Below are 25,475 nucleotides of genomic sequence, written 5' to 3' on the forward strand. Positions count from 1 at the left end.
TTTGTCTGTCTTCCTATTCTGCATCTCCTGCTGTTTGTCATCATGAGGCATTAGACAGTTGCAATGATTTACCGTGAGCAGCGGGGTTTTAGCTCCTGCTTTATGTGTTCCTACAGAAGACTCTATAAGATCAGTGCACAGACATTCCTATGAAGTGCTGCCTTATGGTAGAGGAACACCAACTCCCCAAATGTACTGAATCTGATCAGTTGATGCTGTATTTTCCTAGCTGTGCCTTCCAGCTACATAGCTTACCTCACAGCTCTTTCATTAGCTGTTCAACTTAAGGGCCACATCAATTCCTGTAAAACACACAATCAAATGATCTTCTTTTCCTCACACTCAGAGGCTTCCTATGACTCTTACAGATGTACCTCTTTCTCCTAGCAGTTCTTGTAGTGCTCTTTGGCTGTTCTTCTCTGTGAGCAGAGACTGTAGGAAAAGCAAACCTGTCAGAGTTGCTAGAATCTGCAAAGGCAACAGCTTCTTCTCTCTCCACACTACTGGCTAACTCAAAAAAGGGGATAAAATGCAGTTACTAGGGAGAACTGGCAATACTGTGGGTGGGTGGTTTGCAGCACCTCTCAGTAGCGTAGCCTACTTCCCTGGCTGCCAGCAAAGGGCATGTCCATGCTGTGTGGGGGAGCGCAGCGTGGGGAGCTGGAGCTAGTGGAGGCCCATCGGGCTGTGCAGGCTGATCAGCGTGACTCTGGGAACAGAACAGCAGCCGTTTCCCAGTGTTACACCCAAGTTCAGAGCTTGTTCAGTTGCAAATAGTACTACATCCACAGATGTGCCACTGCAGCCTGCAGGGTCCTATCAAGTGTCCCAACACTTCCCAGTTTAGGGTCAGCCAACATGCTTATCTTGGTATTAACAACAGAGTAAACATGCCCAGAGTGACTGGCCATTTCCTCTCATTCATTCTGATTTACACTTTTTCCTGGAAAACTGCAATGAAAAAACCACACACTTAATTCACTGGCAAGGAGTCCACAGAAATGGCTGTGCATATCCCTGCCTGGCTGCATACGTGTGACAGAGCAAGAGCCTGGAGTGCACTTCAGCTGCACATGGCCTGTTCCACACCACTCCATCAGTTATAGATGTATTCTTCTTTTATTGTTCCTTCTCAGGGCAAGGTGTAGCCCTAAGCACAGAAGCAGCTCCCAGTTCCCCTCTCTGCCCCCACCATTGCTCACTGCACCCTAGCAGTGAGGGGGGCAGAAGAGGATGCACGTCCACCCAGCCACCTCCCTCGTCTTCCATCAAGGAAAGCCGCTGCTCTTCTCTTGCCTTCTCATAAAGCCATTTTTTAATATAATTATCACTATGTAATTGCTCGCGTGAGCCTGCCTCTCCACCGAGGCATTCTGAGCAGCAAATGGAGGGGCTGCACTGCTATTCCTTACACTTGAGAGACAAGGCAATAGCAGGTGGCAAGGCCAGCGGCAGCCAGCCGAGCCCACTGGTCACCATGGAGACGGGCCAGGCCTGCCAGGGAGGAGCGCTGGCAGCGATGGGGGAGGCACATGGAGCCAGAGGTTGGGATTATATGTCACCGAGGCCTCCAAGGGGCTTGATGACAGCAGGCGCAGGCTCTTGGCTCTGGGATTCTGCTGCTCAGGCGGCCAAACACTGGACTTGCCCTTTGACAGGGAGAAAAAGGGAGGAGTTGGAAAGGAAAACTGGCCCTGTCTCAGACAAAGAGTCTTGTAAATTAAACAAAATAAAAACACCAATGAAAAAAGCAAATCCACCCCTTTTCCTCTAAGGTGAAGTGCATTGACTTGATTCAGGCCTACATGCAGGGTCCCCCCCTCTCGATTGTTGTCTGAAGATCCTTTTTGCAAACAGAGTAAATGGCCTAATTTGAAACCTTTTGAATTAAATTGAAAACTTACAGTGGACTTTATTGGTTTTGGATCAAACTCAGAAGTAGCAGGTAAGAGCTGGACAAAACGTGCTAGAAAAAATCCCTTTGGAAGCACATACATGTCTGACTGTAGCTAATTCACTGTAATCATTTAAATAAATGATCCCCCACCCTAACAGTAAGGCATGCACTCCATACGTTCTCTACTGCATTCCCAGTAATGTGGATATGATAAAAAATAGGGATAATATGCTGCCAAACCTAGATGCACTACTTAAATTATGGTTAAGCATTATGTTCTATTACCTACAGGCTGAAGAAATATATGTGACTGTGATTTGGTTTGATTATTAAACTGAAACCATGAGGAACATAACTTACAGGGGTTTTGATTACTTGGGAGGGATAAAGGGAAGCTAGAACTCTGTGTAAAGCCTCTGCCTTCAAAATCAAGAAGGCACAGAAGTTATTTTATATATTTAAACTCCACTGATTTGTTTAGGTTTTGAAGTTTTGTCTACAGAACAGTTACTGTGTGATATACTGCGGAACTTATTTAATTTACAGAACTTACTTTGCAAAAGGACTCCTGTGAATGATGGTACCATATTTTAAGTAATTCTTTATACTGCTTAACTTGTTATAGTTTAAAAATAACTTGATTAGGCTAGGAAGAAAAAAAATATTTCAGAATAAGTGCATATCAAATTTATTTGGAAATATTGACTTTAGTTTCAGTCTGCATCCTGTCTTCCCACGAATCACCTTTCAGGTTCAAAGAAACTGTTATTTGAACTGTGCTGATCTTTCCTTGTCTGTCCTTAATCCATTTTTAAAAGTTTTGAAGTATTTTTAAAAAATTGTATACTGTATTTATTTTGGGTCAGATGTAGATGAAGACAGGGCCTTTGATGAAACTCAGAAGCGACACTGAGTTGAAATGGCAAGAGGTACTGATTTAAATACATCCCCTGTGAGCACGCCTTAGCTCAGGCAATACTCCTCAAAGCTCTTGATCAAGAGCTCAAGGCTCTTGATCTGTTGTTGCAGTTCGCAATGTGAAAGAGGAGTTTTGAGTAAGTTAGGACAAGACCGTGGTTGGTTTTCAAACCTTTGCTTTAAAACAATTTCTGATTCTGGCTGAACATTTTTTTGGCAGAATCTCTAGTGGCAGTCACCTGATCCAAATGATTTAGCTCACTGCTAAAGAGTTACTTCTTGCTACCTGAGCTATTTGTCTGGCTTAAGCTAACACCTTCTATTTGGTGATTAACTTGTGCAAAAAGTGGATTTCTAGATAATTATTATGTCTCAGATGAAAAACAGCAACATTAGTCCCTAGAAATTCAATTTCTCTCACTTGTGAATTCATTCCCAGAGTTAGTTTTGTAAGTAATTTTATTGATTAGGGGTGGGATTAGGGTTGGGCTTTTAGTTCATCATACCCTTTTCATGACGTTTTCACTGCACGTTAAATCTTGCCATCTTTGCTTTCTTTCCTTCATTATTTGTGAACAAGAGTAAAATAGAACTAGAAACTCCAAGAACATGTAAAAAAAACCCCAACAAACTTTGAAAGTAAGAACTCTGCTTACTATCATCTGAAAATCTTTTTATTCTCAAACCTTCTGTGATTTAGCCCGTGGCATAGTTCACTGTATGGTACTGATCAAGAAAATAAACTCATGTCACGTTTGGTTCTAGTTTTTACATCTGTTAGAACAAAAAACCATTGAGGAAAATAACATTGCTTGGCTTATTTGGCTCCAGAGATACATAATTTAAGTTATTATTGATGTAACTTTTGGGATTTCTCATCTGTGTATTACTTTTCATGCCTGGTATCTCTATCACACTCTACCTGTGTAGGCCAGGTCCATATTTGTAAGTGAAAAGCAATAAATGAGCACATAGGCGCTCATATTAAAATTTAAATTAAATTTAATTGGAAGAAAACAAAGAAGAAAATAATGGAAAAATGGAAAGGAAAGGAAAGGAAAGGAAAGGAAAGGAAAGGAAAGGAAAGGAAAGGAAAGGAAAGGAAAGGAAAGGAAAGGAAAGGAAAGGAAAGGAAAGGAAAGGAAAGGAAAGGAAAGGAAAGGAAAAGGAAAAGGAAAAGGAAAAGGAAAAGGAAAAGGAAAAAAAGGGAAGGGAAAAGAAGCAAAACTCATGCCTATTCCCTTGCCAACAGTCCAGAAGAATCCCTTCAGCTTCGCCACAGTCAGCAAATACCCTCCACCTCTTCCACACACCACAGACAAATTGATGAGTGTATGTATTTTCACAAAGTCCCCCTTTCCATTTCAAGTTTGACAGTCAGTGGATCTTCAGGTCATAATCCACAGTGAAAAAAATTAAGTCAGTATATGCAGAGTGTTAAGTCAATTATACCATTATGAGCAGTGGCAGAAGTGGAGCTCTTTCCTAAGTCTGCTGGCTGGCACCCTGAATGCTTCTTTTTTATTTGCGGCCTCACCACAGAATTGTTGTGTTTTTGTGAGTAAGCCAGTTCACCACTCTACCTCTGAGTCTTTCAACTTTAAAATGCAATGTGACCTCACTACAAGACTTAATTAGAGTCCAGAACACCTTGGTTAGAGTCAATGACAAAAGAGGCTTTTGACCTCAACGAAGGTTAGTAACAGGATCTTAGTATCTGTAAGGGGCTTTAAGACACTTGGATGAAATGTGAAGTAATATGGAATAATAACAAAAAAAAGTCACTGAGTGCTGAGCTTGCTGAGTTTGCATTGCACATGGCCTGTCTGTAGATGCAGAAAAATATAAAGACGTAATTACTTAACTTTTTCAAAATGTGGCTACAGTGGGAAAAATAAATGCTAGGGAGATCTGCTTTTTATATACAAAATATGTACAAGCAACAACTTTATGATCATTTTGTTACAGCTCTTAAAATGAGCTGGTAACTGGGCTTCCACCTGGTTCCTGTTCTTTTTTTGCTTATCTTGCATGCACATACTAAATGCCTCTCTGTGAACACGCAAAATACTAATCCAACACTGCAAGCTTCTTTCTGGTTTTGAGAAAGCTGTGGATCTGTTAACCAGGACCATTTCAGAGCAACATCCATTGTTTAGTAAATACCATCAGGGACTCAGTGACCATGCAGGAAGATATTGTTGTATTTGCAGCCTTATGGGTTTTAATTTTCTTCTTAATTTCACCTTTCCTCGAATCTTTCAGTTACCAAACTCCAAAAAGTTCAGCTAATCAACAGCTGGAAATAAATGAATAAATAGATGCACCAAACCAGAAAAACAGACTGAACTTGGAGGAAATTTTAATTTTAAGTGTATGTCTTGGACTGTTACCAGAAGCCCTTTAGAATGTCATTGTTCTTTGGGGGAAATTTGAATGTGGACAAAAAGACCATTAATAAAGGCTGTCAAAACATCTGTTAAAAATCTTCAAGTTACAAAATATGCATTAAAAAGATAATTAAATATAGATGATACAGTTTTAAGTTCTTAATTTTTTAGTTTGTAGAAATCTTCATGGGGTAGGCTTAGGCTAGGTATTCTACTGGATTTTTTTAAGTTCAAAGAGAAGAAACAAAGGCAAAGACCAATCATTCCCTCCACTCCCTTGTCCCTCCCCCAGTTCCTAGTTAGGCAGTACAGGAATAAGAAGTTTTCCCTCTCGGGAGAGCAGAGGAGAAAAATGGCAGTTGTGAGCAAGAAAAAAAGCATATTGCTGTTCTGCTCAACTCAGAGGAATGCAAAAGACCTCTGCCCTTCTCTCCTTCCTAAGGGATCTGTCCCCCCCTCTACTTAAGACCAGTGTGTGTTTGCTCCTTTCCAACTATTCCTTGATGAAAAATAAGAATATATAACCTCCCTCCTTTTTTTCTTGGCTGAAAGAGTTTTTAACTGTTGGCTGGGACGTCTGCCGCAGGCTGACTCTGCACCTGTGCTGGATGCTGGAGTAGTGCTGGATCTGCTGCCCTCCCTGCTAATCCCAGGGGACATGACTGCTGCAGGTGGCTTAAGTCTTTGGTGAAACACCCAAAATGGCTTTGCCTGTGAATATTCACGAGCATTTCAACCAACTTTTTGACTAAGGACACCCTGCTACATAGAGATGTAGTTCCCTAAAAAAACTGCTTGAAATAAAACCAGTAAGAGTTCCTATTCCTCCATCTCCCTGCTGTTGGTTTTTGAGTTTTGGAGACTGTATTTTTCCTTTCTGAATTTGTATTTTGTGGGTTTACAATGATGAGTGTTGCCTGAAAACCAGGTTTGGCTTACTGACAGAATAGGTCTGCTTTTGCATTAAGGGTTGTCTCTATGCCTGTACGTGTTACAAGGTCCCTGAACTGTGAAGACATATCTGGAAGCACGTCCTTGTGAGAGAACAGCCTGGCTGGGATTGTAAAGGAAGCGGTGAAGGGCATTTCAGGCAAAAAGAGATACAGTAGTGGGTGTACTTATAATGGAGGTGGTTTATACCGTTCCTTTTTTGTTCTGATTGACAATGTTTTGGGAAGACAGTGGCCTGCAAACTCGCTGAGCTAACATCACATCATGTAGAAGGGGGAAATGTCCAAATGAGTGCTCTTTGAATAAATCTGATTTCTAACCCAACTGCAGCCCAGAAAGGACCAGATGGGGTCATCATTCCCAATAACTACTGTGACTTCTGCCTCGGAGGCTCCAATATGAACAAAAAAAGTGGTCGGCCTGAGGAACTTGTATCGTGCTCAGACTGTGGGCGCTCTGGTAGGTGACTCCTTCTTGTATCTTTCTTGTACAAAGGCATTTGTGTGATTTGTATTTTGCACCTTCTGAAGATTTTGAAGAAAGGCAGCACATTTGGGAAGGGATAGAAAATGAGATCTTACCTCTGTGTTTGTGGGAAAGGATGACTGGGAAGTTTTCTGTCATAAAATCTATTGTTGGATTCACATTTTTAAGCTAATGGGGTCTTATGAAATAATAAAGTTTCAGTGTATTTATTGGCTTTTGGGAACATTGGTACATGTATTAGTTGTTCTTCACATGGAAGGAGAAAATCCTATGACAACGTTAAAGAATGGTTTCTGTCTTCAAATGCTACAATTACAACTATGAATTACTTACAAGATTTATGAAAGTTGCATGACAAGCATTTCCATTGATTACACATTTCATGCATTTCTTCATCCAAAAAAGAAAGAGGGAGGAAATTACAGGGTAGGGGTGGGGGTAGCTGTCAAGAATTATCCTCTTACAAGATGACTATCATTAGTTTTGTTTAAAGAGGTTTTTATTTCTCCCTTTTCTTCCCTTCTCTCTTTTTATATGTAGGCAATTGTGTCTTTCCCATTCTGAGTTGTCTTTATTTCTGGGCTGTTGTTTTCTTCCTTCCTTTCTTTCTTTCTTTTTTTTTTCCTTTCTCTTTTTTGGGAAATTTTATACCAGTTGAACACTTATTTATAGCCCATGTAGGAGGTGGTGGTAATGGTGGTAGAGGGAACACAAGACTTTTAACAACTGCATATTCCAGCTTTGATCCAAGTTTTCAGTTGTGGTATTTTTGTACAGTCGTGATACTAGTGGTGATAAGACAATCATATGGAAATCTGAAAACCAAAGAGGCCTTGAAATTCAGTATGGCTGCTGCTCCTTCTGTACTGTAGTCATGGAAAGATGTCTGTTGCTTGGTGGCTGAAATGTGATGTGGAATGTTCTCATGCCAAGGAAATGGCCTTTTTATGCTCCTGCTGAGATTCATAGAAAGCCTATTGGTACATTCAGTGGGAGAAAGACTAGACTCTCACTGACAAATTGCCTTCTGCAGTTGTTGTGACCTCTGAAGATATTCTGAAATGATACTGACTGGTCACCAGAAGATCGATGGCAACCCCTTTGGTTTTCTCCAGGGGCATTCTTACAAATGCTGTGCTGTCAGGGACATGGACCTTTTAGTGTGTATGTGATTGCTTCTTAATAACAGAAAGGGGAAGTTCATGGGGTCTGTGGTGCCATCTTGGAAGATCATTGCCCTTCTCCTTGATTTTTATATTACAATATAACTAATTTCAGCATTGTCCTGATATGGCACAGTGAGATGGATCCATATTTTATTGCTATTTAAACATGGTGATTATATCAGAATGTAACACAAATACATTAATTGCCTTGATTCCTTAGTGTGATAGAACAAATAGATCAGCATGTAACCTAAATTTTGCATTGTCAGTTCCCTTAAATGTTATCCTTGTACAAATTCTGACCCACTTGGGTTATTCATAGAGGTCTGCAATGCTTTGACTCGTGTGATGAAAGTGATTAAGGTACAACCACACACTAATCTCTGAACTAAAATAATGAAACCTTTTTGGTGGCTGCCATCTTTCTCTTTCTTGATAATGGAGAAAATTTCTGAAAGAGAGCTCATGGAAATTATACTGTTTTTTCTGTTCACAAATGTAAAATGACATATCTACTAGGTGGTTCAGTGGTTCATCTACCACTTATTTTGCTATATCCATTGTCTTTTCTTTTGTGAACAGAATTTAATTCTTTGTGTCTCAAGCAATGCAGTGTACTTCTTATATGGCTGATTCCTTTTAGCTGGAGCAGGGACCAAATGGTTGCTGAATACCATGCTACTGTTTCTGAATAAGAAAATAGCTGTTCCCTAAAATCTCACACTTCAATTTTGCTGGGCCACTCTTTCTTGAAGAGGGAATTTGAAGGCTGTACTATTAATCACATAACAAGTTTGATGAGAGAGAAAATAAATCTCAGTTTTGCAGATTTCAGTATTTGACTTCTCTTTTTAAGAGTCTTCTTGTTGTTATTGTTGCAGTTATTGATGTCCTGTGTGGAGAATTTCCTGCTCCATATTGAAAGTTGGATTGACTCACACACATTTGAACTTTTCAGTGTTCCCAAGGATGGCTCATTCCTCATCTCAGTTGTTTTAGTTGTTGAACTGTATATATTAGTTTTTGAGGTTTTTTTATTTTTGAAGGACATGCCATGGAATTTGTGTAAGAGTATTGGTTTAAGCTACTTTCACTTAGTCTTCAAAATGTATTTCATTTTGTCTACAGAGGAGGTTCTTTAGGATCAGGTGAAGCATGGGGACAAAAAAATAGTCCTGAGACTGATGAGGTATCTAGTAGTTTACATTTCCATAGCAGTAAATTTGTGGCAGTTGATGCCAGTCTGAAGTCATTGTGCTTAGAGCTAACAGTGTCTAATTACTTATATGGTCTAAAATTATTTTAAAATTGATTTAAGTAATCATGAGGAAATATTTTATTGTCTTTTGAAGAGAGGAAACATGATTAACCCTTTCGCTGCTGTAGCTATGGGCACCTGTGGTGTTTGTAGATTTTTTTTCTTTGAAAGAGAAACTGATCCTTTGTTACTTCTCTTACTGCAGTTCTCCCTATGCTGCGTTGTTGAGGTGTGCGGGCACATACAAGCACACACCTATGAGCTCGATAGTCTGATTTTTTAAATGATAATTAAATGATAATTGAAAAATTATGATGATAATGCCTGTTGCTTAACCCATGTGCTGATATATTCATCATACATGTCAGCTCATTTGGGAAGAGAAGGCAGGAGGGACGAAGCAGCGCCAGCACGCACTACGGAGGACTTGTTCGGTTCCACGTCAGAAAGCGACACCTCGACCTTTCATGGCTTTGACGAGGATGATGCAGAAGAGCCTCTCTCAAGCCGAGGAGGTGGCTGTGGTGGCAGCTCTCCCTCTGCAGACAAAAAGGGTGGCTGCTAAAATAACTAAAAAGACACAGAAACTCTGAACGATTTGCTGTCCTTTTTACTACTAAGATTATTATTACCTTTTTCTTTTTTTAATTTTAGGTCCTTGGTTTTTTTTTTGTTATTGTTGTTGTTATTTTTAGTTTTTTTGTTGGTTTTCCTGTGGGGTGTACACTGAAAGCACAAACTTTTAAAGCTCTTGACAACTACTTTGAAGAGACAGAAGGTTTTGATTTTCCTGGTTTTTTTGAGGGTTTTGTTTTTATTTTTTTTCATTTTAATTTGGTTTTATCCCACCTCCCCTCCTTCTCTTTCTCTTTGGAAACATAAAAAGTGGATTTAATATTTTTTTTACTAGTGAGCAGAGTTGATTTTCTTGTCTTTTAATATATATATCGGCAAACTACAAAAAATACAGATGGGTTGGATAACAGAAAGCAAACCCAAATAGGTTTTTTTAATTATTATTATTATTTATATATTCTATATATTATTAGAAAACTACTTTTTAAATAAAAATAGAAAAAACAAACAAAAAAGCAATGGATGTCTACTTGATAATAGAACTGTTTCTAGAGAACCACTGTGGGCGGACTCTATCAGGGGACAAGAAAACCCTTGATGTGATGGCTTCTGTGTTTCGAGATTTTGCACTTACCGTAGCATGTGGAATTTGGCTCTTCTTGTACACCTGCTATGCTAACAGCTGGAAAATACAACAGCACCACTGAAGACCATGGCCTTGGGGAACACGTTTCCATCTCCTTTGGACACCTTTACACTCAATAGATCTCTTCCTCCCTGCATCCCTTCATGTCTTCCTCCTGCCGTTCTACTTCTTTTTTTTTTTTTTTTCCTTCACCTTTCACTTCATGGACAGCAATTTCCAAGCATAGGGATGGAATATGAGTGGCAAGTTATAGACGTCACACACAAAACAGATGGAGGAGCAGAATCATGGAAGAAATTATATGGAAAAATACCTCACCTATACTTTTCTTTCAATTTTTAAATTTCAATTCACAGCATTTTTTCCTGTGTCGCCCTGTTTTTTCTCTCTGTAGTGTCTCGTGAGACACTTAATTTGTTTTTTAATAGCTTCTTTTGAAAAAAACCAAAGCAATACTAATTAAAGTTCCAAGGGCAATGGAGAAGAGAGTGGCTCCCTTCCCAGCGACTTTCCCAGAAAGGAGGAAACATACAGCAGGATTTGAAAGGTATGTCTGAACTGAAATGTCTTTCACTCAATTGTGAAATCTCTGTACCCTGGATTTTCAACAGACAAACCTGAAATGTTACATATTTAAAAAAAAAGAAGTTCAAATTTATTTTTTCTGATACTCCTACCCTTCAATCCCTGCACTTACATTTGTGGCGTTAGTATCATATTCTCTCCCTTTAAATTTTTTTTTCTTTTACTTGCTACTCTTTGTCATGCTCATGTGAACAACAGGGAAAATAGAAAAGGAGCAAGCACCTAGAAATGCTGTAAATCCACAGTAAACAAACAACAGGATTTCTTGCATCTACGTCTTCTATCCATGCAGCAGTCATGTCATACAAATTAGAAGTTTAAGAAAAGTTTAAATGTTAACCAGTGTTCCTCAAAATACAATCAGAGTAAAGCTTTGACAGGGAAAAGCTTACAAAGTAACAAAGACTCGAATTATTATCTTGACTTGAAAAAGAACTCAATTTTCATTTGTCTGCCTTTCACTGCCTGAGGGGGGTAGGCCTGACACACCTGGAATCAGCCAGCTGTACCTGACCTGTGGTGCAGGGATGGCATTACACAGCTCAGTGCTTACCAAGCCCTGTATTTACCCAGCTTCTTCTATGCTGTGGCAGCCCATCCTGAGCTCTGCGCTGATGTGCTGACTATAGTCCTTGCAGCACCTGAACTTGGTAGCTGAAACCTGCCCAAGTACATCTTTCTGAGGAACTCCAATCATCCACTGCAGAATAGGCATACTCTAATAGAATATTTTCCAAATGGAGTCCTTACCATTGTCTTTTGTGAACCATGCCTAACACATTCTAGGCTCTTCTGGAATACAAACAATAATCAGATGCCCATAATTCATTAAGTCTTGATTTATTTTCATAAATGCAGTTACTATAACAATGCACACAGTCTTAATCCTTTTGCAACCAAACCACCCATCTTCGTGACAACCGAGTAGCACAGTACCCTCAGAAAGAAGCTCACAGAGTGCATAAAAATTTCCAGCTGACATTTATTGAAGATAGCATAGAAAAATATCCATCACCATTATTTACGTCATTAATGTATATATGTATGGTCACTGGTTCAATATAGTTCTGAGATAGGAAGTAAGATAAAATTAATTAATTGTTATGGAAAGAAAGTAGTTCTTGGATTCCTGAAGGTGTCTTACTAGACTGAGATAGCCAACATAAGTTTAGTCCAACAGGCTGAGCAGTGTGGTACTGACCATAGGAAGGCATTGATCATAGAGAGGAAATGAAGATGTAGAGTTGGAAGCTAAAAGAGTACTTGTTTAAGCTGGGTTGTAAAGTAGTGTTAACAGTGAATATTGAATGGGGTGTTGATATGGAATTGAAATATTCTCAGGACATGTAGTGCTGGAGTGAAGGCTGGAAACAGGGAGAGGAGGTTTGTAGCTCCTAAGCTAAAGAAGAAAGCAAAGCAAAGGGGCTACTACACAAGACCCTCTGAGATGGACAAGGAGAAAGTGACAATGGTAATGAGGCAGAACATATATAGAAGGAGGTTTTGCAAATGCAATTTAAAAAACCAACCAACCAACCAACCAACCACACAAAAATACCTGTGAAAGAGGACCTTGATACTACCATAGCCAGTTCACTGATTAGGGAACTGCATAGTGTCAATTGTATCTTAAAGGACACATAGGTCCCAAACCAAACTAGGAAGGCATAAAAAGAGTTTTCAATGTGAATTCTGGATTGTACCTAAGCAATAGTTATCTTTGAAATCAGAAAGGCATGTGATGCTCTGTATTCTCCAGTGATTTCTGCAGTTAAATAAGGCCAGCTGTTCTTCATAAAATGTTCGAAGTCGCAGCCCTTCAACTAATCACAACCCTGGTTATTTCAGTTCTCCTCCAAAGATGTCCTTCTTATTACAGGAAGTTTAGCACAAGAGTTTCTAAAGAATGTTCTGAAACACATGCTCACACTCAAACCATGTACCAAAATAAGACAGCCTGAATGTGAAAGGTGGATAAAGGGTGTTTTATTTCAGGCCCTAAATTCAGACTTTTCTGTGTTTAACCGTATAAGCCATCTCCTCAGGTATCTTTCTGCTGCTCCATACTAAAAGATCTTAGAAAACACACATAGTTTTCTGAGTTGTCCTCTACTAACTCTGATTCACAGATGGGAACAGGAGAAAAAAGGAAGTGACGTGTTGTTTGAGCAGCTAATAAGGGAGAAGAAAGGCTATGTAGATTGTGCACCAATCCTCAGCCTATTCCCTTTTGCAGCACTTAATTAGTTGAAATTTTTGCAGCGGCAGACTTCAGCTTTTTCACAAAAACAGTATAAAATTTTAAGTATAATAATACATATTAGGAAATTTTTAAGAAAATACAGGATTCTGGCATTGAAGGTAAAAAGTAAAAGTGAGGAATGTGGCAGAACAGGAATGGAACTGAAATCTGATTTGCTTCACTTTGCATCTCTTCCCTTTGCCCAGGCACCCCACAGTTTTGTGGTCTGGGTATTTATTTCTTTAATATGTAATGGTGTTGGAATAACATTGTATGTATGTGGTAAGGTCATAAATGATGAGCGTAGGCTGCTGAAACAAGGGCCAGAGAGAACTTTGCCATTGACTTCAGAAACATTACCACTGGGCTTTCTTAGCTAGTGCTTTTATTGAACAAAATCTCTCTGTTAGTACTCTTGCTAGTATGGTGTAGACAAGCTCTGAAATTGCCATTTGTTTCAGCTGAATGTGTTATTAGAATCCCCTCCCCACATTGTTTTGCCTTTGAGATTTTACATTAGTTATTCATTTTGAGTTCTAGTTTGCCATTTTACAGACCTCGGCTTAGACTCTTGATTGAAGACAGAGACTCAGTTTGCTGCCTACTGATGCATGGAGCAAATGAGAAATGCACCCAAAGAGTCACTGAATCTGGGCTGTGATGTTCTCTCCTGCCTGCTTTCCTTTTTTTTGGTTAATTCTTACAATGATATTTTGAGATGGGCCCTGAAATTATAGTATAAATACCATAAAACTATGGAGCTTTCAAAGCCTGGCTGCTCATGCAATTTTCCTCTGCCCCATGGCAGAGGCATTCATGGCATTCAGTTTTACTGAATCAATTCCTCAAGCAAACATTGAATTGACCCCACTGGGAGTCATCTTATTATAAAAGCTCCAAAATCTGCCCAGTGTCTTTTGTGCTGAAACATATGTAGATGTTTCCAATAAACACACATTTCATACTCTTCGTTTTTTTTGGTTTTTCTTATTTACATGAAATTTGTAGCTGCAAGTATATGTAAAGTATGAGGCACATACATGTGTTTATGCTGGCATGGAGTTGTTTTCACAAACCCTCACAGTGCAGCAATTCAGCCAGACTGAATTTTTGCTGACTGAGCCATTATAATAAACCCTACCAATCTTTGTTCTCCTTTGCCAGATATCTACTAATGTTGAAAAAAACCCCAACCTATATAAATACCATAGAATACCAAAATTGAGTCAGAACTATTTTCATGTCCCTGTCTGTATTTCCATGAGTGCTAAGTTTCCAATTTCAGAGAAGACAAGCTGTAATAACATCTAGAAAAAACCCCAGCTGTTGGGATTTCAAGTTCTGATAGCCCTGTTAAGCGGATGCTGCCAGTTCATATCTTTGACTTATTCTTTTAGTCACTGGCAGCTTCTAGGATTTTGGACCTTTGTATAGTCCAGAACTGATATGAAAGATGTGGGGAAGACATGGGGGGGAGGCACTTGCATTTTGTGGAAATAAAGAGATTATTTTATTTGCTATCTAATCCTGTTCAGGAGCTTAGCAGCATGTAACTTAGTCAATTCATGGAATAAATGCAATGCAAAATGCAATCTTTCATTCTTTCCAGGAGTTATCACATTGCTGCTACCCCATGGGTATTGTTCAGACTTCTGAAAATGTCTTTTGTGCCATGCTGCATACGCTTGTGGCTCCGTGCAAATAATTCATAATATAGCAAGGTAATCAGTGCAGGATTTCATAAGCAAAGGCCTTACCCTCAATGAAAAGACAGTTATCTAAGCTGAATGATGAAGGTCATTTAATGTTGTTCACAATAAGAAAGATTGACTGGTTCGGTGCCTTTCTCTTGGATATGCTCTTTCATATCCTATTTGTTTGTTTGTATTAATTTATGGCTTCTATGATCAGTTGAAACTGAGTCTGTTGAGTTACATTTTCAAAGAACAAGGCAATCAGTGTTGGAAGTTTGGTTTGTGCTACTTCTGTTTTTTCTCTGAAAACTTGCTTTTGTTGTCTGTTTGAGTTTGTTTAGTTTTACTTTGTATTGCCTTTCCCTCTGCAGTCAGCCCTGCGCTGGTGGACTCTGGCATCCTTCAAGCAAGACATTTCAGAAGAAGACCAAGAGAAGCCAGGATGCTTTGATACTTCTTTCCTTGCCCTGACTCTTCCATACCCGTGTTCCATCTGGCACAGGAGCCTGGACTGTGGGAAGTTGGCTGCCAACTGTTGAGAAAAGTCCTGGGGATGCCCTAAGCTGGTGCAATACAAAGAAGTTTTTTGAAGTCTTGATTTCACTTTCTTTTAAGTGTGTGTATAAACCCAGGTCAAACTGGAATTGATCTACAGTAGAACTGACTGAAAAACAAAAAAACTGAAAAAGACAACTATTTTATTTATTTCGATATTTAAGAAAGAAGTGCTAAAGTTGCACAGTATTTTTGTTTGAAATACATTTTACTTCAAATTTTAAATGCAATTTTGTGAAGACATGAAATTTTAAAAAGCACTTACTGTAAAATAAAGACTGAATATTTACTTTAAGGAGAAAACTTTTTTTAAATAATGAAAATAAAGGTCAACTCTGCTCTCTCTTGCTTTAAAGAAGCCATTCATACATGTGCTGTGTATCTTTGTTTTTTGAAAATTGGATGTGGTAAGTGAAGACTGTTCTGGTTTACTTTCTCCTTAATAATATTATCCTTTTAGATGCTTAAAACTTTCTTTGCTGTACTGTGTTAGGCACAAATCTAAACAAAATCTGTTGCAGTAGCAAAGACCAGGCTCAGTGGCTGAATTATTTTGTTACCAGATTTTGTGTCTGTTTCAAAGGACTGTCTTCTCCCAATAGGATTGATGTGTCTCTTCTGCATGTTAAAAGAGGTTTGCTCTTGAGCAACTCTGAGAAATACTTCTGCTGAAAGAGGGGTTGAAAAAATGAAAGCAACTCTGTTAATTTTGGTATTATTTTTTGCTTTGGTAATTCCACAGCTCATTGCGATTTAGCTGTAAAGGAAGCATCTCAATGTTAAGTGCTCTTGGCATGGATCTTTCTGTCAAGGATGATGCCATGTGTAGAAAACTTGTTTACTTTAGCCCTTCCTAAAGTGGTAGCAGACTTTGAAAAGTGTACAGGTGCACCCATACGTCAGCAGTAAGCAACAGGGGTTACTCAGCTGGAGAAGAATGTGAGTTCCCACAGCTGCAATCCTAAATTGTCCTGTGAGGCAGCAGTGAGGGATGTTCACATCCCAAATTCTAAGTTGTTAGGCATTTTCTCAGTGAAAAAAAAAAGGTGTTCTGCTTCATACAAGCACTGGAGGGTTTTGTTGGCTGCCAAATCTGCTCACAAAGGATAGCACAGCACTGATAGTGTCATGTGTGATGCAGTGTAGTAGAGATGCAGGATAGCCTTGTGTGCTAGGAAAGTATTGGACTTGGCTCTAAGATTAGCTTCTACTCTGTAACAGGGGTGCCAGATGTCTGACACCCCTCTTGCAGAGGAGAGGCAAACTGAGGGCAAACCATACCAACAGGTATTAGTATAGACCCCCAGGGTATAGACAGAAAAAAAAATCAGCTTTGTTAATGTGGCTTATGTTGGCTTTCAGAGTGAAAAAACTATGTCTACAAAAATTCATCCTGGCTAGGTGAAGCTGAGGGAAAGCTTGATCCTGCATCGTGTTTCTTGCACACCTAGAACTCAAACTCACCTCAGTGAGAAGTTTCCATGTGTCAGTAACAGCAGATTTTGTACTCTTCTCCCTCCCCCTTCTCCTGTTTCTTCCCAGATTAACACATAGGGCCAAAAATAGTCACGTAAGATGTCCGGTAGACCTGAATCCTGCTCCAGCTAAATTAAATGACAAAATTTGTTTCCTCATTAGGCTCTTTAGCAGGATGGGTTTATTTTGTTCGTTTTGTTGGTTTCTAAACTTGTGGTGGTGAACTGCCTCTAGAGAAAAAAAAAAGAAACCAATTTTAATTTCATCATATAAGACGCACAACTGCAATGAAGATTTTTAAACTGTAGGGTCTCTGTTCAGTTTGTGTAATATTCCTTCCAAATAAAAGTTCTGCTTCTAATGTCCCTACTGTATATTCCTCTGTAAATACTTCTTTATTGACCCAATTCCACAAGGTCTTTATTAGTACAAATAATCTTCTTTTAAAAAGACGTTGTTGAGTACTTGTACATATACTTTTCTAAACTCTCCATTGTTTATAATGATCTCTTTGAAGATTAAAATAAAACTTTCTCCTCTATTAATTTTGTTTCCCTTCTCCATTTTGTAAATTATTACTTTTGTCCCCAGATTTTTTTTTTTTTTTATTTCTTAATGAGCCATGACATTAACCAAGAATTATCTTCATTTTTGTCTTTACTTTCTCTTCTCCATTCACTGGACTGCAGAAACTGGTCCTGTTGCTTGCCATAGTGAAGATAGGCAGGAAATCAAAAAGTGCTTTTGTGTAGGACTCATTTTAAGAGGTTTTTCTATCATTTGGTGATAATAGAGGATCTTCCTGAAAGTGTTTGTATTTTAATAGCCTTCTTCATGAGATTAATAGAGATGCATTAAGTAAATTTTGATGCAAAAGTAGAGTCTTAAATTATATGATACATGTTTGTATAGATTTTAGTGACACTGTTTAAAGATTCCTGCCCCTACCTATGCTGTTTCTAATCCAGTCACTGGAGTAACTGGAAACTATGCTTCCCTTTTCTGCATTTCACAGTGCTGACATGAATCTTCCCTTTCCCTTTGCATATATTAGATTAATGGTATGGTTGTACAGAATGAAAGAGAAAGAGAAAATACTGCTTCAGATTAGATGCCATCTTTTTAGGAAACTCTGTGTGTGACCTCTGCCCTAATATGCTTTGCTGTTATTTTTTATGAAGCTCTGTTGTACAGATGGGCTCCCACCTGCCTGATTTTTTTTAAATCCGTGTATGATAGAGTGTGTTTCTTTGCAGCAGAGAATTAACTCTTCTTGGTCATCTTTTATAGCCTTTCCCTATAAAGTTTTATTTTTCACATGTGTAGTTCCAATTTCCATTAGTGTTTTGTTTCTTCACTCTTTCTTCAGGTGACAATGACTTGAAAACTTCACTACTTGCCTTCAGACCTTATTTTTACCTGTGCAAGGTCTTTTGGCCAATTCACAGAAGTAATTTGTATTATTTGATTATATGCAACCTGTAGTAACTGATTTTGAATCCTCATCCCAATACTCTCTACAATTTAATAATGTCAAAGTATGAATATATGCAATCTCTTGTTTCACCAGTTAGCATTTATACTCAGTCTACACGTATGTTTATTGACTTGATTGGAGAGAGGCATCATGCATACTGCAGTAATTAACTTTTCTCAAGATACAGACTAGAATTAAAAGAAATTCTTTCTCCCTTCTGATGTCAGCAGACTCTTGCCAAGAAAGTAATCTAAAAGGGTTCATACTAATTTTCGTTTTCTTTTTCATTGGAGGAAGGAGGAAACAAAAAGGCACTTTCAGCTACCTTTGCTGTCCTCAGTCACTGTGGCTCTCGGGAATCTGTTTGAGTTCTAATAGAACAGTTCATGGACTCCTTACTGGATTGTGCTCAGCTGTTCTGTGGCTGGGCACTGGGGCCCAGAGGCAGCTGAAAGGATGGGGTAGGGCGCTATCTGTATTTCTGAGCCATGCTGAGAAGGTAGCCATGATAGTCTCCTTAGAGCGCACATTGAGTGATGGGATTGATGGTTTTAAAGCCCCTCCTAGCAAGTTTCAATTTCCTTTCTGTGATTTGATCTCAGATATTCTTACAACAATCTGAGCTGCTGGCCTGCAGAACTACTTTTCTGTAAGGATTTCATGGGGGGGCAAGTAATTTTTTTTTCCTACCCAAAATCAGAGGGAGGGAGGATATGTGATGGATAGATGGATGGAAGGAAGGAAGGAAGGAAGGAAAGAAGGAGGGAAAAGGCATCAGTGCACTTTTCTTGTTCAGAAGGTCATCTCCCATTCTCAGTTGTCATTTTCATTGTCCCCAGTGTGAGGTATGCACTTTTTTTTTTTCTTTCTTTCTTTTTTTAAGCTACAGGCCTGGAAATAGAAATATTCTAAACAAAATTTTAATTTTGCAGAAATTATCTGAACAGAAAAAAAATACTGCTGCTCCCTAAGCCCCTGAGCAGATTTATGCTGTTATAAATAAATCTTATTTTTCCATTTAGAGAATGGTTCTTGCCAGTGAGAGTGAGACATGGCAGCAGGAGCGAGTAAAAATGTCTGCTAACGTTGTGGAAGTAAATGTGTGCCCCCAAAAACAAGGTTTCCCTGGGCTGAGACTGAGATGAAGGCTGGCAAAGCTGAGGGCTGGGATCCTAAGTTTTCTGGATGGAACAGAACCAGCATCAGCTAATTTGCTTTAACCCGAACTAGAATATTGCACTGGTTTAAGATTTATTCCAAACTTTTGCCTGGAATCAGATAAAAATTTGCATACTGGATCTGTGAGCCCTGCTTTTATTGAGATCCATCATCCTACTGATGATAAAAAACCCCCATAACACTTTTTCTCTGAAACCAAGCTTTTAATGCTCATTAGCAATGACATAGACTTCTCTGCATCTCGCCCCATCCCTGGCGTTGAAGATGGATGAGTAGAACCTCAACTACATAAAGCGCGTATAGCAGAGTACACAAGCAATGACTACTCCCCTTAGCTTTGTCTGGGTTTGTCCAAATAGTAGTTTGATGTTTCTAAGATCTCCACTATCCCTTGGAAATTATTTTATAAAGATTGTTTGCTGCACTAGAGCTGGACATTTGCCACAGTTAAGTCCTATCTTTGATTTTAATGACATAAGACTAGAGCCATCCATCAGTGGCATCTTAATTTCACCAGTATATTTTTTAAGACCTGAGTGCATTTTCTGCTGTTTCAACAAAGGCTCTTGCTGTGTGTGTTAGACTATCTCATCTGCTGTTTCATGTTTTGTCTTTGCAGCCTGTAATTCCTCATGATTCCATAGTGAGTGGACCATGGTGGGAGAAGGATGGCATTTACCTTTAAAAAAACCACATATTTCTGGAGCATGGTGTTGTGGCTAATATTGCCACCCAAAATTAGAAACAGTTTTACTTAATGTTGCCTCAGACAGCTGTGGTAACTTTAAATGACGTACAAACCAACAATGGCACTGCCACTGGAAAAGGCAGTACACTAAGCATTGAAGCTGGGCAGTGGGCTGAAGACCTTGGAATTTCTGTGGCTCGCCTCAGAGAGACAGTGTCTTAATGCTGAATTGTTTGGGTTTTTTCAGAGTGGGGTTTCATTTCTCAGTGCTATTCACCTTCCATATCAATTCTCAGTAAGACCTAGCTTATATCTGGGTTTATACATAAGAGTAATTTTTTATTTGTTCTGAAGCCCCTTCTCATTTAATGTCTTCAGTCTTTTCTGTTAAGCGTCCTTGTATTGGTGACTTCATTGTGGACTGGAGGAAATGAATGAACATGACAAAATCTTTCCAATACAGCCTCCTTTTTGAAACAGATTAGAGATTTTAAATAATGCTGGAGATACTTTAGTCAAGCATTGCTGAAGACTTAGCTTGATAATTTGCATTTTTGTCATTAGCCAACAGCTTCTTCATATGATGATTTCAGGAATCAGTATTGAGGCCAGCTCTTCAAGGTGAGAGGAAGTCATTGGATGGGAAATAGTGGAAAGATCTACTGTCACTAAAGGGCTACTTTTATTTTAGTGTAGGCCAGTGTGACATAGCTTTCAAGTTCATGTAGTACTTTGTGCAGTGGAGTTTACATGGAGTGGTTTTTCAGACTATCTTTGAGAAATAAATTTTCCTGTTGGTACAAATCATAGTTGCTTCACATCAGTGCTCTGCTGGGAGCGGTGGCTTAAATATGTAAAACAATACTAAAGTTTTTCCAGTCCATTCCCCAGGCTTAACAACTTGTTTTACAGTGTGGTGCATTCTGCAGTTGACTCTGGCTCAGAAGTTTTATCTGTTGCTGGGATATCTAGACTTAAGCTTCTTAAAGAACAGGTCTCAGCTCTTCTCAGGTCTTTCCATACTGTGCCTCTGAATGTGTCCATCAGCCAGGAGGTTTAGAAGAGTTCTTACCTGTCCACAAACTCTCTCTAAGTTGAATTCAGATTGCTGTTGTACTCTTCTAACATCCAGATATTCCTTCACCTGGAGAAGAGGACCTTTCCTGAGTTAGAAAGCTTTATTTCCCTTGCAAGGCAAGGTCAGCCTCTTCATTAACTAGCTATCCAAGATCCCTTCCTCACTTCCATTAAGGGTGAGATTTTGAAAGTACATAGTGAGCCGAAAGAAAAAAGTCGAGATGAATTTCCTGAGGACATCCATACCCCTTCTATTCCTCCATGACTGTTTACATATTTTCAAGTCTGGCATTGTGTGAAGAAGAACTAGTCCCCATTAGGCTCAGTGCAGCTTTCATGGAACTAGCTAATTTCTTGTATAATCTGATGTGATGCTTAGCTCTTATGAAGTATTGGTTCTGTAGGTTACAGCAGCACAATTCACTTGTTACAGGTTAAGGAATGGCCTGCACTTTGACTTGGCTAATCTGGAGTGGAAGGTCTGGTGAGCCCTGAGGAAAGAGATCACAGATTTTATTCTGGTGGTTTTCCACTAAAAAACAAATTTAAAAAGCCTACTGTTTTCATCTCTGGCAGCATTTTATTGGACATGTACTCAAAAAGGCCATTGAAATAAGTGTACTGAAAAGGACCATGGTGAGGTTCTCCTCCTCCTTCAAAATGAAATGTGTTCTCTTTTTCTCAATGAAATGACCCTTTTCCACTGCCAAGTGTGTGCAGGTCTGAATGAAACATTTAATTTGTAACTATTTTTTTAACTTTCTTAAAAATAATTCCATCAAGTTCCCTTTTGAATCAAGGTACTGCTCCAAAATGGAAGTCCAACTTTTTGTTTGTGAGACACTGGCACAAAATGACTCACCCTTTCTGAAAAATCAGTTTTTTCCCTCTGCCACCTCTTAACCCTTCGTCCCCTCCCACTTGCTTTTGACTGAAAGTACTTTGTTCAAATTCACTCCTTCACTCAGATGTTTAGATCACCCTGAAATTGCATTTTTTAGAGAGTAAACAAAGACATTTCACTCCCTCCTACGGCACTCATATTGATGCTTCACAGAGTGCAGTTATAGCTCTTACTTCCCTCTGGACATTGACGTTGCTGGGACTTTGATAGAGAAGTTAAAACTGGCTGCCTTATTGATGAAATCTCCATTGGCACTTCAAAATTCCCAACTAAACAGGAATAAAATCAGTAGACTATGGGATTTTCCCAGCTTCTGACACTGCATTACAAACAGTGGAGAGTGTGCATGAGGATCACTGCCCGTTTGGCAGCAGAAAAGATTTCTTTAACTTAACAAGGGACTGAAGTAACTTGCTCCAAATTGGTTTTGTTTCTGTTGAATGAGGCAGTTATGTCTGAACATACAGTTACATTAGCAACAGTGTAAATTATGCTTGTGTGAGAAAGACAGACCTCTTGCATTTTCAGAATGTTTACATCAATTATCAACCATTTACCCATCATGCGCTGAATTTCTTTACCTAGATGATACGTTTCCTCATGTAACAGCAATGAGGTCACTGTGTATAAAATGGCATGGTGTCTTCTGCATAGTTAAGTTTCTTTAATATTAAAATGATGACAAATAATTTCTCTGGAGTTTGCCATTTGATTTGAAATTTCTGGAACTGTGCTGGCAGGGAATTAGTCTAGAGTCATTCCTTTATCTTTCTAGTGAGAAACTTAGTCCAGAGATTAGTAATACTCTCTCCTTTATCCCTTTCCTTTCCCCTAATTCATCACTGTGAACCCAGCCTATTCTGTTTCCAACTGACAGTTGATTTTATGGGATGGCTGTTTCATGGCTCACGGGTGAAATCACCTCTGAAGTTCTTCCCACAGTCCTTGATGCTTGAGGAGTACCACAGTGGTGCAGTGGGGGTTGTCTTGACGCTCTCAGAACTGATTGGGTGAACATGGCCTGTTTTAAATGAAGAGGTGTCCATGTCACAACAAATTGCCTGCGTTGCACTTTCCCTCATAATCCCAGCTGAGAAGCCTTCTTAGAGTGCTCTGGGAAAATGTTGTGTCTTATCCAGAAATGTTGCTGCCACCGGACCAGGTTAGACACTTTGTGTGAAAACACTGGAGTCTTTCTGAATGTTCCTTTGATATCATGGGAGCACTAGGCAGCACTGGGCATCCCTGCAGGCATGCTGCCATCTGTCTAGCTGTGATAGTGGGGCAGTTTAACACCAGAAACACTGGGGAAAGACCAGGTATTTGGATAGCAAATGTGTGTTCAAGCAGGTAGAAGAGTACCTGTTATATTAAAGGGAGAGGAGGAGGGGCAGAGCTGATATCTTATTTTGAGGGGGAAGGAGGTGTTTAGAAAGGCAGCGGCACTGGTGGAAGGCTATTCAGGCTGCCATTTCCCTAGCATTTTAAATACCACCCCACTCCTCTCATTATAGCTGGAGATTCTGGCTCTCCCAGGGGGGAGGAGATGTTCTAAATGGGCTGCCAGGGAGGTGGATTTAATGCACTAGGAAGAGCTGGCTTCACCAAGTTAAAAAGCAAAACAAAACCCAATCCTCCATTCCTATTTTTAGTGTTTATGACCAAGTATTTTTGCTTGGTTGCTCATTTTGAAAGGGTTTAGTGAGCCTGCCAGTTGATTGAAAGCTCTGTGGTGTGTGAGCTGGCCTGGCTGGGGAGCCTGCAGTGCATAGCGACGAGGTCGGAGCTGTGCCGGAGGTTTTTTTCCACTGCAGTTTGTTGAAGGGTAACGAAAATGTCCCTAGGGCAAAGGGGATGTTGGCTTTCCAGGTTGTGGTGATTCATCTTGTCTGGATAAGCAGCCTATCTCCCACTCTTGCATTTTCATCTCCATGTACCTCAGCCCTACTTCTCTGTGCATCCAAATGCAAAACCTGCCCCTCAGTGCGTGGGCAGCCTTGCTGGGTGTCTCCCACAGCCGACCCCCACAAGCTGTATGGCCTGGCAGCATTAGCATTCCGTGCCTGTCCTCCTGGCCAGTTCATGTTCTATAAATGGGTTTATTCTCGTTATTAGGAGCTATGTCCCTGGCATATGGAGTCTGTGCGGTGCCTGCAGGCAGGTTTCCTTCCTGTTGGTGTTGGTAAGCAGCCCAAGTGCCTCCTGGCAATTAGCAGATCGTTACCCATAATGCAGCACTCAGCGATGCAGCCTGGTGGTTTTTCTGGAGGTCACTCTGACCTAATTCACCCCCAGGAATTGTACAGTGCTGGCATGACTTACCAGTGCATTAACAAGCTGATGCTTCAGTACAAGGTTATTTGAGTGCTTCTACATTATTTTTCTTAGGCAAGAAATAGCCATTTTGTCTAGCAGCCAACAGTGGTTAATGGGGGCCAATCTGGAAGAAGAGGGAGCTGAGTGCTGGCTGGTTTTGAGATGAGACATGGGGGCATATGGCATCTCCTTTGGCTTTCTAGTTGGGGGCTGTTTCTGATCCCCAGGCTGCAAAATGCACAGGGCTCACAGCATCTTTGCAGTGAACTGAGCAGTGTGTGTCAGGTGTGTCTGAATCCCCACTGCTTGGCCTTAGAGAGGAAGATAGAGGAATGGGACTGTGCCCCCGATCTGTCCCAGCCCAAATCCCTGGTAGATATGGAAATAGAAATGCAGATTTCAGCATGTCCCAGGTAGTTTTGGAGGGGCAGGTGTGCCTGGACAAAGAGGGGCACCCACAGCAGCAGACACCCTGGCAGGGCTTGTCCTCCCTCTGGCAAACCTGAGCACAGAGATGCAGCATCATCAGCCCTAATTGGGGTGTTCTCCCTGTGGTGATTGGTCTGCACCAGGGTTAATTATCAGAAGGTTTTAGAGGCTTTTAAAATCTGTAACTTCTGGTTTTTTTTCATTTCTCCCTGCTAAGATATGTATGACTGGATTGTGCATGCTGAGGAAGGGGCGGTGGGTACACAGGGAGAGGTACACACAGATCTATTGCAGTAAAATTGTTTTAAAACATTTCTCAAGTAGCCTTTGTGTAAGACGTGTGGCATCTACTACCAAGGGGATGGTGTGTGGAGAATGATTTCACTGACAAACCATTAGGAAACCCATAATAACTCACTTCTGGCTTCTCTCTTTGCATGCTTTGGAGGTCACCCCTGAATCCCACCCAGCTCCTCCTGCCGCCATGTGCCAGACGGAGTTCTGCTGCCTTGTCAGTGGCTAATCTCCCTGGGTGCATGTGGGTCTGTGTATGCACAGATCCTTC

General features: G+C 40.0%; 1 protein-coding gene across 12 annotated transcripts in view; it reads left to right on the forward strand.

Annotated features, from left to right (window-relative positions):
* DPF3 (double PHD fingers 3) overlaps positions 1 to 25,475 on the forward strand; it is a 159,550-nt gene that overhangs the window by 124,220 nt on the left and 9,855 nt on the right. For 7 of the 12 annotated variants that reach the window (XM_027879642.1, XM_027879643.1, XM_027879645.1 and 4 more), the window contains one exon: positions 6,487 to 6,615. In XM_027879642.1, coding sequence (XP_027735443.1) covers positions 6,487 to 6,615 — 129 coding nt within the window. Of the gene's footprint in view, positions 1 to 6,486; positions 6,616 to 9,434; positions 10,836 to 15,180; positions 17,206 to 25,475 lie in introns of those variants that run through there. The other 5 variants (XR_003570733.1, XR_003570734.1, XR_003570735.1 and 2 more) reach the window with 2 other exon arrangements.

The sequence above is a fragment of the Empidonax traillii genome, unplaced genomic scaffold, assembly GCF_003031625.1.
Source record: "Empidonax traillii isolate 1590-97213 ecotype Southwest subspecies unplaced genomic scaffold, ASM303162v1 scaffold56:size2478089, whole genome shotgun sequence".
Taxonomy (NCBI): Eukaryota; Metazoa; Chordata; class Aves; order Passeriformes; family Tyrannidae; genus Empidonax; species Empidonax traillii.